General features: G+C 39.1%; 1 protein-coding gene across 2 annotated transcripts; it reads left to right on the top strand.

Annotated features, from left to right (window-relative positions):
• The first annotated feature begins 221 nt into the window (after nucleotides 1-221).
• Nucleotides 222-6758, top strand: TENT5A (terminal nucleotidyltransferase 5A). Of its 2 annotated transcripts, none has more exons than XM_037039281.1 (3): nucleotides 222-548; nucleotides 750-1308; nucleotides 2391-6758. In XM_037039281.1, exons 1-3 carry the CDS (start codon nucleotides 529-531, stop codon nucleotides 3165-3167), a joined length of 1356 nt encoding a protein of 451 aa, XP_036895176.1. In that variant the 5' UTR covers nucleotides 222-528; the 3' UTR covers nucleotides 3168-6758. The 2 variants fall into 2 exon arrangements, with proteins under 2 accessions (XP_036895176.1, XP_036895177.1); XM_037039282.1 differs by having other exon boundaries at nucleotides 222-493.
• The last annotated feature ends 8711 nt before the right edge of the window (nucleotides 6759-15469 follow it).

A 15469-nucleotide genomic window follows, 5' to 3' on the forward strand; every position in this document is an offset into this window, starting at 1 on the left:
TATATGTATATTTCTCATATATGTGTATGTTTCTCATATATATATATACATACACACACACACACACACAGCCACTACCGCTGCGACCCGGGAACCGCACACCAGGGCTGACCGCGCTCAGCCCGGCAGGGTCCCCTGGGCGGGCGGGGGCGTTGCCCTATGCAGATGAGGAAGGTGTGGTCAGCGCGCGCCGCCGGCCCGGAAGCGCGGAGATGCCCGGTATAAAAAAACTACTGAAGACATTTTTCACGCACAACTGCTAAAGCTCCAGAGACGGGTGCTGCGGCGGCAGCGAGAGCCGCCACCTCCGGAACCACCGCAGCTGAAGCGGCAGTGGCGGGGGCGAGGGGCGGGACTGTCCACCGCTGGCGAGTGGGGGCTGGGAAGGACTAAGTGGCTCCCTGTGGCGGTGAGCGCACTCGCAGCTCCTAGAATTGTCGGAGCTTGGCTGTTCCTCGCTAGCTGCTCTCCTAGAAGGGACGGCCGTCTTCAGGTGACACAGACGGGACTCCCGCTTGCGCTTTCCAGATGCATCAGCGATACTTTTGGTGCGGGGCTGCTCTGCGAGGCGCGGTGTGCGCGGCTGGGGTCCGGGGGACCTGGGGAGGGAGAGTGTGAGAAACCCCAGAGCCGAGCCAGGGAACGAACGGGGAAGGGGGTGCCCTGGGAAAGGGGCGCACTCGTTCCCTTATGGGGTCTTGTAGCCGTCACGCGTCCTCATCGAGCTCCCTTCTCCTTTTCTCTTCTAGGACTGACCAGGGCCAAGTGGCATTCGGCGGGCACTTCATGGCAGAAAGTGAAGGCTACTTTGCCATGGCCGAGGAAGAGCTGGCCGACAGCCCCTATATCCCCCTGGGCGGCGACTTTAGCGGCGGCGACGTCGTGGACGGCGGCGGTTTCGGCGAGCTCTGCTTGGACTATAGCGAAAGCCCAACGGCGCACTGCAACGTGCTGAACTGGGAGCAAGTGCAGCGACTGGACGGTATCCTGAGTGAAACCATCCCGATCCACGGACGCGGCAACTTCCCCACGCTCGAGCTGCAGCCGAGCCTGATCGTGAAGGTGGTACGGCGGCGCCTAGCCGAGAAGCACATCGGCGTCCGCGACGTGCGCCTCAACGGCTCCGCCGCCAGCCACGTCCTGCATCAGGACAGCGGCCTGGGCTACAAGGACCTGGACCTCATCTTCTGCGCTGACCTGCGCGGGGAAGAGGAGTTTCAGACTGTGAAGGACGTCGTGCTCGACTGCCTGTTGGACTTCTTACCCGAAGGGGTGAACAAAGAGAAGATCACACCACTCACGCTCAAGGTAAAGTCGCCCTACGTGGGCTTGGGTCCACTCCCGGCTGGGGTTCGGAGGGCCAGGGGAAAGGAAAACATGTCCCAAATTTGTGGGCGCGTTTATTTGTTTTGCTTTTGATTTCTTTTTAAATGGGTAAACTAAGGTGTGTGGACGGTGTTGACTGTTTTACTTAACTTGGTGCTTCAGCGCCACAACTCTCTGCTTCCTCCTCTGCCCTTCCTCCTCCTCCTCTTCCTTCTCCTTATTTTTTAACTCTTGGCTTTCCTTGCTTGAGTCTTATACAGAGTAGATTCTGAGAGGAAGATTGAAATGATGTCAGTCATTTCTGTGAATCATTTTATGATCCAGTCTTTGGGAAAATTGCAAACTGAAGGAGAACCAAGCCAGTGAGTTTATATATTGTATTGGAAAATGTGAATAGATTTCCTAGATGCATTCAGCTGACTGACTCCTTGTGTTTAAGGATACACTTGGTGCTTCTCTAGGTTGGCTTATGTGTGTGTTAAGGATGTAGTGGGTCCACCCTCCACACTTTGGTTTAAAGTGCGTTTTATACATTTAGTTAAAATTTGAGGAATCAGCCTCCCAGAATGTCCTGATAATATAATTCACTTGGATTGCAACTACTGAGCACTCCTAGAGGGACAGACAAGATACTGATCATATCTGTTGTCTCGGGGGAGGAAAACTGACTGGGTGACTAGAGACAAGAGTGAGAGGAAGACCAACTTTTCCTGAATGCTCTTCTTTCTTTTCAGTATCGTGTGAATATTGTATCTGTAAGGCCATTTTCAAAAAATAACATTTCGAAAATCAGACATGACAACAGAACCTCTTAGTACTGTGCTGCATCTGCCAAAAGCCTCAAACTATTATTTCTAGTCTCTCTCCCAGACGGTAAAACCACTAGTTAAATGTGTTTTTTTCCCCTGTTTTCAGAAATTGTTTAAGCCCTTAGGTAGTGTTTTGCTGAAACTTGACAAAATGAAAGGGAAGGAGCAAAATAAATCTCATCTGTGAAGAAAATGTGTTTATTTATTATTTTTTCTAGGTATGCTCATCTTCTTGTTTTGTCTTTTGAATTGTAGGAAGCTTATGTGCAGAAAATGGTTAAAGTATGCAATGACTCTGACCGATGGAGTCTTATATCCCTGTCAAACAACAGTGGCAAAAATGTGGAACTGAAATTTGTGGATTCCCTCCGGAGGCAGTTTGAATTTAGTGTAGATTCTTTTCAAATCAAATTAGACTCTCTTCTTCTCTTTTACGAATGTTCAGAGAACCCAATGACTGAAACATTTCACCCCACAATAATCGGTGAGAGCGTCTATGGCGATTTCCATGAAGCTTTTGATCACCTTTGTAACAAGATCATTGCCACCAGGAACCCAGAGGAAATCAGAGGGGGAGGCCTGCTTAAGTACTGCAACCTCTTAGTGAGGGGTTTTAGGCCTGCCTCTGATGAGATCAAGACCCTTCAGAGGTATATGTGTTCCAGGTTTTTCATCGACTTCTCAGACATTGGAGAGCAGCAAAGGAAACTGGAGTCCTATTTGCAGAACCACTTCGTGGGATTGGAAGACCGCAAGTATGACTATCTTATGACCCTTCATGGAGTGGTGAATGAGAGTACAGTGTGCCTGATGGGACATGAAAGAAGACAGACTTTAAACCTTATCACAATGCTGGCTATCCGGGTGCTAGCTGACCAAAATGTCATCCCTAATGTGGCTAATGTCACGTGCTATTACCAGCCGGCCCCCTATGTAGCAGATGCCAATTTTAGCAATTACTACATCGCCCAGGTTCAGCCAGTGTTCACATGCCAGCAACAGACATATTCTACTTGGCTACCCTGCAATTAAGAATCATTTAAAAATGTCCTGTGGGAAGCCATTTCAGACAAGATAGAAAAGAAAAAAAAAGAAGAAGGAAAAAAAGGTTAAATAACCCAGCCCTGATTAGGGATGTGTTTTGTGCAATGATGATCTGCTCCTGGTTTTAAGCTTGGCAAAGCTTGTAGATCCTTTTATAGGTATGGGAGCATGATCTCAAAGTGATCCCCACCCACCGTCAACCCACGCACCTGATCCTCCTACCCAATTGAATTCTATCCTGAAACAAAAGAGACCTGTCACTGAAAGCAACCAGGTTCTCCTAAATTAATGAGGGAAAAAATGCTTAATGACAATATGGGTTTGCTGTACCTTGCTCCCATAGCTTTGCCATAGGAAAAAAAGGTGGAGTTTATTATAAGATGGAATTCACAAAAGGGAAAATATAAAGGAAAAAAGATCTCACCCCAACTTAATTACCAAATAAGGAGCCCAGATAGTAATAATACAGGAAGAAGGGGAGCTCCAACATTGGGTTTATTACCTGAAGCTTACAGCAAGTGCTTTCTGTGAAGCTGTCCTATTGCGTTAACGAAAATGGCTTACTCCAAATGAACAGTAGTAGGTTGGTGCAGTTTTCATAACAAACAGCAGAACTTAGGATGACACAATCCGTTATTTCCAGCTGCATGCATCGCTTGCATTTTTAAAATGTGAAAATGCAAGCAAAAACAGCTGTAGCAAAGAAAGTATGCTCAAGGACCAAAGATTTAACAGATAAAAATACCCAATAGAAGAGAGATAGTAGAATATATAAAGAGTTAACTATATTTGTTACACACCAATATACATCAAAGTGCCTGTTGCCTTCTGAAAATTTGAAGTAGAAAATTTTTATGGTTTAATGATTATTTTATCAGGGACTACAGAAGAAAATAAAACAACACATAAGCTTGTGAATGGTGGAGGAAATGCCCTATTTTTTCTTGGCAGATACTTGTATAGAGTTAACATTGTCAGTGTGATATTACAGATATATGTGTATGTGTATGTATACTATGTGTGTATATATACATATTTGTGATATGAATATATTCACACAATACAATGACTATGGTCTAGAATAATGTAGCAAATAGGAAATGTTTAAATACTGTGTGTTTTTATGTTTTCAACAGGATGACATGAGACGTGGGCATATTGCAGTGATGAATTAAAACCCACATCTAAAATGTTAAAGCAAATGAAGGAGGAAACAAGTAATATATTTGATAGGAAGAAAAGAGATGATACAGTTCTAGTGTGTTTTTTTTTCCCTTGTTTGGTGAGCCATAGAATTCCACAGATGGGAGAATATTTGTTTGGCAGAGCCCTCTTTTTTTAATATATATATATTGAAATACCATTTTGAAGGTTTGAACCCTTTTATTTTTTTGTAATACTTGCATGTTTCCATGGTGTATAATCCAGTGGATCATGGATCCATGATAGTCTATTTAAATTCCTGACTGCTAAAAAGAATTTCTGGTGATCTGAACACTACTTATTAATATTTAAATTAATTTTTAATGAATGCATTTTGCATTTCAGGACCACTAGAATTTAGTAAATGTGAAATGACCCTTTTTAAAGAGTATTTGCACAATTGCTTAAAATTTATATGAGATATATATTATATATAAAATTTTATGAATTTATGCCGATATGAAACATCATTGATCTGGTTGTCACACTGCATTTAAATATTTAGTACTGTACTTTAAATTCAAATCACTTCTCATTGAATCAAATCCAACTTTATTTTCTCTTTCCCAAGAAATCAGTCATAGTTTTGTGAAATGAACTGGCATTACCGTTTCAGTTCAGTCACACCTGATCCTAACACTATTTCTTTTCCCAGCCCTAAATTCCTTTGGACACTGTTCTGTGAAAAATGAATTTATTAAGAATAAAACTAACACATAAAAACCTTTTCTTTGTATTATGAAACACCAACATAATCCCTGCCAATTCTAATGGATGACTGCTTACTATGATAATTTCTATGAAGAACCAACCAGATTTTTGTGATCAGTTAAGATGGTTTGGGAAAAAGAATAGCATCATCTTACTTGGCAGTGTAATTTGTTTGTTTGTTATCTGGGCATCACTCTACCCAAACCACCTTTTGCACATCCTTCTTGAAGCCTTAACAGGAACTTGATGGGTTTGCTGTAGCAGCTTCCCTGTGAATTCTGTCCAAGCTGTAAACAGCTACTGCACTGCCACTCACTGTTTTCTAGGGAACTCTTTTTTTTCCCATGTTGCCTCAGTCTCCCCCTCTCCATTCCTGGGTTTGAAAAATTGTGAGTTCCCAGGAAATATTATTTTATTTGCAGAATAAGCCTGATACTTAACTGTCAGAAACCAGAGCTCCACCTGCCCACTTTTTTGGAAGTTTTCTAAAGGAAAACTAAGAACGCTCAGAAACATCAGAGCAGCTGGTAATCTGCCTTTTTCCTTCTCATCCCAACCCTTGACAAATTAGTTGTCCACTGTTTTGAAAAGAAGCTGGAGATTCCTGACTCTTCCATAGCAACAACCTGCTGTTAATTTATGACAGATTTTTGTTTGGAGGGGTCTTATTTGAAAACATAATTTTCATTTATTTTCTCAAATATTTATGCCCTTGCTTACTCCAGGGTTGGTAGCATAGTTGGAAGTGCCAGCACCTGTCATTCAGATAGAACAGGTTGTACTCAAGACAACCGTCAACATTTACTTTAAAACTTATATAATTTATTTCTCTCTTGTATGTACTATAGTCTTGTGCATATGTAGTTCAACAAACAGTGGAATATATGTCTCTTTGTGGATGTGTGGCCTAAAAAATTGAATGTCTGCTGAAAAAGATTCATGTGTATAGGTCAGAAAAGAACAGCTCTCAACTCCTGATTAGTGCCTGTGATTTGCTTGCTTTTGTGTTTATCTGGCCTAGTGTGCTGTTAACTTAAACAGGAAGAAGTTTTATCTTCTGAAGGCTCTTCTCACCTGTCCATTCTGGCATGTCAAAGGACACTTAACCTGTGAAAATGCCCTTTTAAAAAGTTTACTTCATTTGCAGTAAATAGAGTTGCCTCAAGAAATCCTATCTACATTGAGAGGGACTTTTCCTTTCTAGAAATGGGTCAAGTATCTGCTCACTTTGATATTAGGTGGACTATTTTAACATGGCTCCAAAAAATTGCGAGGGTGGAAGAATATCTGTAAGCCAAGCCAAGGAGGACATGCAAAGAAAAGTTAACTGTTTTTCCCACCCCTCTCTGTTTGCTTATTGTTGTTTGCTTTACTGTGCATAAAGTTGTTTTCAATGCAATACTTGTCAAATAAATATTGTGAACTATTCTGTAAATGAAATGTATTATGTTGAAAGCTATCGCAGTCAAAATATGCTTTTTTTTTGTTGTTTGAAGACAAAGTGTGTTAGATGAAACCAAAAAGCCAAAAAAAGTAATTTCATATATAGCACCTATTTGAATATAATCTTTCTTTAAGATTTCTTATAGCATAGCCTTTTCAGTGCTAAGAAAGAATCTCTGTGTCATATTTTGTTGTAATAGTGGCTTGCTAACAAAGTACATGATAAAAGCACAAAGTTGGAAGATGTTGAGGTAACTTGCTGCAAAGCCTTGCAGAATGAAAGAGGCTCTGCCCGCTGGCTGTCTCTCTCTCCAACCATTGCCTCCTCTGAGACGTCCTATTACAGCAAGCTGCACCTTGGGTCACTGTTTTGGAATATTTTGACTTTAGACTGTGTCACAGGCAGAAAAGGAGTTGATGGAGAATGGATTCTTAAAAACTGACATGTTTGAATCAGTGCTAGAGGGAACAGATTGTGAATTTTGTTTACAGCATCCAATATTTGGATTTTTTTTTGTAAATAAAAAGAAGTTATTTTTTTCTATTCATTCGTGTCTGTTATCTTTGGTGTCTGCATTGGCTAAAGACCATGTCCTCTGAATTGCACCCTGTATCCATGAGAAAAGACAGGATAGTATTGGGAGTAGACAGTCTTCAGCAACTTTCTGATTGGAGTTCAGTGAATTAAAATGTTCAGCTTTCAGCCAGCTCATTTCTAACTGGCTTAGTTAGCTCCAGAAGAATCTCACTGATAGGTTCCAAAATTTTTTATCTGAGCATAAACTTAACAGTGTTAAGCCACTTAGATATAAGAGCTTTTCAGTACCAGTAGAGACTCATGTATTTGGACTATAGGGCTCCACTAGTCCTGAGTAGTCCTTGGTTTTCATGAGTAGCCCACGTTCTATGATTTAGTTATCAGTGGTGTTATATATACATATATTATCTATTTGGGGCTCTATAGTATTACTGAGTAAAAGTAAAAGGAAGAACAATCATAGGATCTAATATATTATACTTCGTGTGTGTGTGTATGTGTTCGGGGTTCAAAGAAATCACTCTTTTGTCTAACATTTAATATAACCTCATCTGTTCAGATCACCAGGGGCATCCAGTTATTTACTAATAAATTTTTTTCTGTGTGTAATTTTGGAGACTTTCTCAATACTAGTAGCATGAGAATTTGGTAAGCCTGGGCTATTATAGGACATACTTGTGGGTTTTAAGATCACTTAAAATCCTGATGGATAGAATCCATGCCTGACACTACATTTATGAAAGAGCCACTCCTGCCATTTAAAGCCAGCTTTCCTCCTCACATACACATCATAAAAATACAATGTGGTTATTTGGTTTCATAGTGGTGTGTGTTACACTCGTTTTCCTTTGTTGCAACTTCTTCATTCTACAACCAGTCCCTTGTATTTTTGTGGTCATCATAATTCTTTTAAAGCAAGGTTTGAATAAGGACAGTATATGTTAAGCTCCTCCTAGACTTACATACATCCTGCTATTTGTCGTTGAATTACCAGGCTGCACTTAGCTAAGCCTGTAGAGAGGTCACCCACCCTTCCTTTTCTTTAGAAACCTTCTTTCCTAAACATTCAGTTCTTCTAATATAAAATAGGACAAGAACGGTGAAAATTATCAAATACTTCAGAAATTAAACTGTGGTTTCCTTCATAGAACCAGGTTTGAAATAAATGATATGAATATTCTTCAGTTTAATAGCAAATAATTTTTAAATGACGGTGCTCTCACCCAGCAAGGCCTAGGTCTTGGTTTCTAATGCCACACTCCAGACGATGGAGCCAGATCTGTTTGGACAAACGGGTACATTCAGGGCTGGCGCAGGGACTATACCAGAGGAATCTGGAGCATCTGGTAGTTCCAGAAAGCAAAGATGTGCTTAAAACAAAACAAGACATCACAAGGATGAACATGTGAAAAGGATACAGGCATCAACGGCAAGAGCTGGAATAGCCAAAGCTTGAATAATTTGAGCAACAAAATAAGTAGCATTGGATTATAACCCGAAGTATAATAAATATTCATGAAACAGAAATAGATGATTGCATAAATAAGCAAATGGGGGCAAAGAGACAAATTTCCTGTGCAGAATTCCAAATCTATGTAGATGCTGCCCCCTCAAGGAGGTGGACCTTAACATTCTACCTCTGAAGTGTGGGCTGTGTATAGTGACTTCCTTCCGAAGAGCACTTACAGCATTGAAAAGGGTGAAAAGGTAACTATAAACTGTATCATTGGAGAAACCTGACAAGCTACAAAAGGCCGTGATCAATACATGAAGATAGCATGTATCATTTTTATGTGATGAAAATGATACTTCAACTCTGTGGCCATCCTTTCCCTAACCAGCAACTTCTGTCTAATTATGAAGAAAGCATCAGACAAATCCAAGTTGAGAGAATAATACAAAATACTGGATGAGGGAGTACTCCTTAAATCATAAAAATCAGGAAAACCTAAAAACTGCCATAGCCATGGGGAGCCAGGGAGACATGACAATGTAATAGGGTATCGTGGATGGGATCCTGGGAAAAAAAGGACACTAGGTAAAACCAATGGAAATATGAATAAAGTATTATTGAAATGACATCTCAATATTGGTTCATTAGTTATGACAAATGCACCATACTAATTTAATGTAGGACATTAACAATGGGGAAAGCAGATGTGGAATATATGGGAACTCTGCACTATCCTCACAATTATTTTGCAAATTTAAAACCTTTCAAATAAAAAGATTATTTTAAAAAATGAAGATGAGTGACACTTTCTTGCTATCTCTAGAGAAGTGGCTCTTGTAATAGTGAACACTTAATTTTACTTTTTAATGTCTTCTGCACTTAAAGTGTTAAGAAAGCAGATGAAAGAGTGAAAATAAGAGGATGTTTTTTACTCCAAAGTTTTGGAGAAGCTTCACCTACAAGTTTTAAGAAGAAAGAAGGGGCCCTGGCTGGCATAGCTCAATTGATTGAGTGCAGGCCTGTGAACCAAAGGATTGCAGTTTGATTCCCAGTCAGGGCACATGCCTGGGTTGCAGGCCAGTTCCCAGCATGGGATGCAAGAGAGGCAACCATACACTGATATTTCTCTCCCTCTCTCCTTCCCTTCCCCTCTAAAGATAAATAAATAAAATCTTTTTAAAAAAAGGAAGGAGGTTGAAGAGAACTGAGTTGTAGGCAGTATTTGCTTATAAAGTAGTAGAAAGAATTCATATTACCTTAGAGTTTTATGGAAGGGGATGTGTAGATATTTATAAACATGGAGTACTATCATGAGCAAGGGGCTAAACTTATATAGCCAAAATATTCAGGTAACCCTGGAAAGTTGTTTAGAAACCATTTGCAAGAAAACAAGTGCTAGGGAAGACTAATATTTAGTGGAATGTTGAAATTAATTATTATTCAATGTAAATAGCCACTATCATAATTCACCTGCTTACCTAAGCTTCTTGTTTAGCATATCAGGTTTTCTTAAAGTGAAGTGACACCTGTTTTTTGTATTTACTTCCTCAACTCAATCACTGGAATTAATAGTTCAAAATGCAGTTTTGAAAACTAAATGCCCTTTGTAATTTTTAAAAGCAGTAATTCCAGCTTAACAGTTCATGAAGTTAAGGAAAGGCTGTGCTTTCTTGCTTAGGGACCTTGGGCACCCTGAACTGAAAGGATTTATGCATATGGGACTAAGTTATTTCTAAGCTCCATAATGGAAAGTTCCCTTCAGGATCCCCTTAAGAAACTATTAATTTTCCAGCACAGAGTGTACTTATCAGTAATGCCAAGATTTTGTGGCATCATCTGGCCATGTCATTAGAAAACAGTTGAAACACTACTCTTTTATTTTTTTATTTTTTAGCAAAATTCAACCTAATGAACTATACTAGTAGGCACTATGGATAATGCCATTCTGTGCTTTAATCCTGAATTGCATATGCTTTGGAGTTTATTTCTCAGTATCTCTTCAAAGAAGATCAAGAAGATCATGGTTCATATGTTCTTCATTTTAAAGGAAATAATTAAAAAGTACTAAAATATTTCATTTTAGAGTCCAATTATCAGGAAAAAAAGAAGAGGAACAAATTCAATCAGTTTAAAGGCCTAATGGCTGAATTAGTTGCCAGATTTAGTAAATAGAACTATAGGATGATCAGTTAAATTTGAAATTCAGGTAAGCAATGATTTTATTTTTAAGTATGAGTATGTCCCATGTAATATTCTGGACATAATTATACTAAAACTTATTTGTATTTATCTGAAATTCAAGTTTGATTGGGAGTCCTGTATTTTATCAGGCAGCCCTATAATCTATATAGGATTACAAAATACAGCTGAAAAAGTTTCCTACCACTGTTTGAATCAAGAAAAGTTTACAACTTGTTAATATCTAACTTTAGGTACTACAAAACACTGCAGTCACAAAGTACCCACACACCAAACCCTCTGGAACATGGTTCATTCATTAAAAATTTGCTGAGTAGCTTTTATCTGTTTATCCTTGTACTAGACTCTAAGACCCAGAAGAAATGAAAGTCCTGGTCTGTTGAACTTTAGAAGGTTCTACTTGCAAGTAGAACTTACTTGCTGAAAATTAATTTTTCAGCTACCCTGGGGTTAATTACTCATGAGGCTTAGCTCTGCATGGGGCACCATAAAGAGCTCTGGGGACTAATGGAGAGTCTGGATGAGGGTAATAGTCCTTGAAATGTGCTTTTTTGGGAGCTTTCAGAGGCAGAACTCCCCACAGGTAGCCCCATATAGACACTGGCCATTTGCTTGTTTTGCAGCAAAGGACAGGAATAGGTGTATTGCATTTTCTGCTGAGGGAAGCAGAAATTCTCCCTGAGCTTATGGACACTTGTATTCTTTCTTCAAAACCATTGCAAAAATCTTTAGGACTTAACTAGAATGCACCTTGAAATTTTATTGCCCTATAATCCTGTTTGCTTCAGCACATTAAAATTTCCTTGAATGTTTCTTATGTAACCACTTCTGGTTAAATGTCATCTTGAAATTATTACACTTTAGTCTTGCTGCTTTTTCCAGAGCTGGATAAGTCCCTTTCTCAGATGCTTCAAATGCACCAAATGCACCATAGGCTTTACCCCTCCTAATTTGTATAAAACCAATTGTGTCAGCCTGAGTATTTATTTAGTTAGGGTAGGGATCTAATTTAAAGAACATTTATAACTGTCCTGATTATTTATGCACTCCCCTGGACTACATGGGGGAAATCTGCAGCTGTCACCATCATCAAAACATTTATTAAATACTTTCTCATGCCCTTGTTTTGATACTCTGTGAATATCTACAAATATTTATTCAAAACTGGCTTCTTTTCACTAGCAGATTTAATTGAAAAGTGACACAAGGATATAAACAAACAAATAAAGCACAAAGTGGCAGTGAAATTAAGAAATTTGCCAAAATATGAATGGGTGAGCTCAATTCCACTTAAGAGCATCTCCTGGTTTTTCTGTCTCCTTGGAAAGCAATTATTTCAAGTTTTTGCATATCTTGCTCCCTCACTTTACTATCATTATCATTATTATTATTTGTTGTTTAAATATTATTTTCTCAGAGAGATCTTTACTTAAAATAGTTTCCCTCCAACACTTTTACCAAGTTACTGCATGAACCTTTATCCTAATACACACACACACTCACAGTACACTTGTCACTAACTGAAATTGTATTTAAGTTTATTAATTTGTTATTTATTTGTTATAAGAGAACGAAATTCCATAAGGATAAGAAGTTTGTCTGATCTCCTTCTATGTTTTTAGTGTCTGAGATAGTGCCTGCTACATAGGAGGTACTTCTTAAATTTAGGTGAGTGATTGAATGAATTTCATTTAGTTCAAGTGAGAGGTGAGATAACATACTTACTTGGGAAAATGTTATTTACAATACCCAACTGCTGGAATCAGCCTAAATGCCCGTCAGTAAATGAGTGAATTAAAAAACTGGTACATTTTCATAATGGAATACTATGCAGCAGAAAGAAAGAAGGAACTCCTACCCTTCATGACAGCATGGATGGAACTAGAGTGTTACACTAAGTGAAATAAGCTGAGCAGTGAAAGACAAATACCATATGACCTCACCTAATCAACAAAGCAAACGAGCAAGCACAATAGAAACAGAGACATAGAAGTAAAGAATAATCTGACAGTGACCAGAGGGGAGTTGTGAGGGGGATAACAAGGGAAAGAAGGGGAAAGGTCAAGAAATATGTATAAAGGTCTCATGGATAAGAATAATGGGGGGCAGAGTTTGAATGTGGGAGGGGTTGGGCAGGGCAGGGGAGAGTAATGAGGGGAAAATAGGGACAACTCTAATTAAAGAACAATAATTTTTTTTAAAAAAGAAGATGTAAAAAGAGTGAAGAGTGATCAGGAACACTTAAAAATAAGAGTAGGATCTTAGAGATTTCCTGCTCATTGAAGGAGCACAGAAGAGAACCCAGGGAGGTTCCAGTGTTAAAACAATTTAGGGGCACAAAACAGTAGCAGAGAGATAGCCTCAGCTGGGGATGTTCAGGGCAACAATATTCAAGCCTTTTGGGTTTCTGAGCTTGAGCAGCTAGCTGAGAACAGTGGGACAGCTTGTGACAGTATTTGAGTGGCGTGGTGCTCAGGGAAAAGTGTATTAGGAAGCAAATGTAGTGCCCACAGCTCTGTTCACTTTGTCCCAAACCAAACCTGGCAGCCGTGTAAAGCGAGGAGTACAGTGGTCATGGGCAGTGACTGCACTCTCTTTTGCCGTCACCTGCTAAATCTCTCCTAACTAGGGAGGAGTTTTCAGGACAATGTGCATAGAGACTGAGGTCTGTCTCATATTTTGCGTAAGGGCAGGGAGTTATGAGGTGGGAAGTTTGCTTTGCTATTTGAAGAAGACAAAGGTATAATGGGCAGTCTGTTCATCAGCCCTTCCCAAAATGAGACAATCAGTATTTCCATTGGCATCCTTAACTGGTCAAACCTCAGAGAACAGTCTTTACTGTGGGGCATTGTACCTGTTGACTATTTGCTGTTGATTTTACCAAAGTCTCATCTTCAGATTTCTGTCCCGTTGTCAGACTCTGTGCCTGCCATGTTATTACATAATGTCACAGTAAGGTTTCTGATTTTAGGTGCCATTTTGTAATTGCTAAGTTAGATATTTGGTGCAATAAGGATCCTTGACTTCAAAATATCATGTAAAAATTAGTTTCAAACTTTTTATTGCCACTTGTATACATTGAAACCAATTTGAATCATCTAGATCTCATCCTTAGTCCCCACCCACATAGCCCATGACGATTTTCAAAAGAAGGGAGGTTGTGAGGGAGCTTGATCAAGAAAAGTGAAACAGTGAGATACATTTCATAAAAAGTACTGAGAATTTTGTGTAAAGTTCCGATTATAAAGAAAGTAAGTTTGGTGCTCCTCGATCAACTTAAAGTTTTAAGAGCCACTTGAGTATATATCTATAAAAGAAGGGCATATAAAGAGATACCATTTCCTTAATTCCAGAAAAAATATTAACTGTTAATATTATTTTTACCAGAGTATATGCATACCAGGATTTTGACCCCATAGGAAGTTTTTTTGTTGTTGTTGTTGTTGTTTTTGTTTTTGTTTTTTTTGCTTTTCTCTTGCACTGTGTGATCTTTAGAGGCTACCTAGAGGAAGGGACATGACATTTGTTGAGTTCTTACTCTGGGTCAGGATGCTTAGCACTCTACATACATCATTTCCTTAATCACCAAACACAATACTGGTAGACATTATAGTCCTCACTTCACTGAGTAGGAAATGGAATCTAAGAAAGATTACCCATCCAGCTGGAAAGGAGAGGAGGGGGGATTTTAAGGTATGTCTTAAACTTCCCATTGTTTTCTATCTTCTTCTAACCTCTCCAAGCCCTCCACCTTTCATTCTTCACTGTAGATCATCAGTGATGCAATTTCTCTCTGTTCTCTACACTTAAGAGCAGAAGAAACAATAGAGTGGCAGCCCAGCTGAGGTGGTGCCTAAAAAATGATATGGCTTTACAATGTGAATAGTTCCCTGTAGCAGGCCTTACATATCGATATAATTATAGTATATCAGTAGTAGATGTTTAATTTGATAATATAATTACATTTTCAATTTAATAAAAACAATAATCCTGATACTTAGGTTAAAATAGTACTATGATTATCTGTTTTAAGGAAAGAATAATGAGACCTAGAGAAATGGACCTGATGTCTTTTATACCTAAGACATGAAGGCCTTTAGAAGTCATTCAGTGATTGCACGGAGAGTTTCTTTCTGTCCGAGGCACACAAGGCAGATTGGTCTTTCTACAACCCCTTTCCTATCAACCATCTATCTGAAAGGCAGGTGCGTCATTGCAACACAGCAGGTAGAAAGTTCAGGAAGAGCATCAGAGCTTTTCTTACACTATAAGACTGCATAAATGGTCTATTGTGAGTGGATTACCTCACGAAAAATAAGCATGATTTAAATTTTAACTTGTCAGTCAGAATTCAGTGAACTACTTCAATGCTGTCAAACCTGTTTTCTGTATGTCCTATTACAGAGAATGGGCCACTTAATCTTTAAAAAGTGATCAATTAGCCTGACTTATGTCACTGCTTACTGACAATGTGTGCCGCCAGCTGGCTGCTTTTGATTTTTTTTAATTTTAAAGAAAATGTCTGAAAGGAAAGGTAAAGAGTATAATGAGACATTCTAACCTCTTACAAAACTCTGAATAAATTTCTATAACTTCTAAAGTGTTCATTAGTCTTCTTGTGCTGTAGGATTTTCACATCTGTTTAGTTGTGCCAACCCAAACTATGTGTTCCTTAGCATTTTTCTCCTACTTTGCAACTTCTGCTTAATGATGCCATAAACCTTTCTCCACACATAATGTCAA

Source organism: Sturnira hondurensis, unplaced genomic scaffold (assembly GCF_014824575.4).
Source record: "Sturnira hondurensis isolate 20B ecotype Veracruz unplaced genomic scaffold, ASM1482457v3 Scaffold0025370, whole genome shotgun sequence".
Classification (NCBI taxonomy): Eukaryota; Metazoa; Chordata; class Mammalia; order Chiroptera; family Phyllostomidae; genus Sturnira; species Sturnira hondurensis.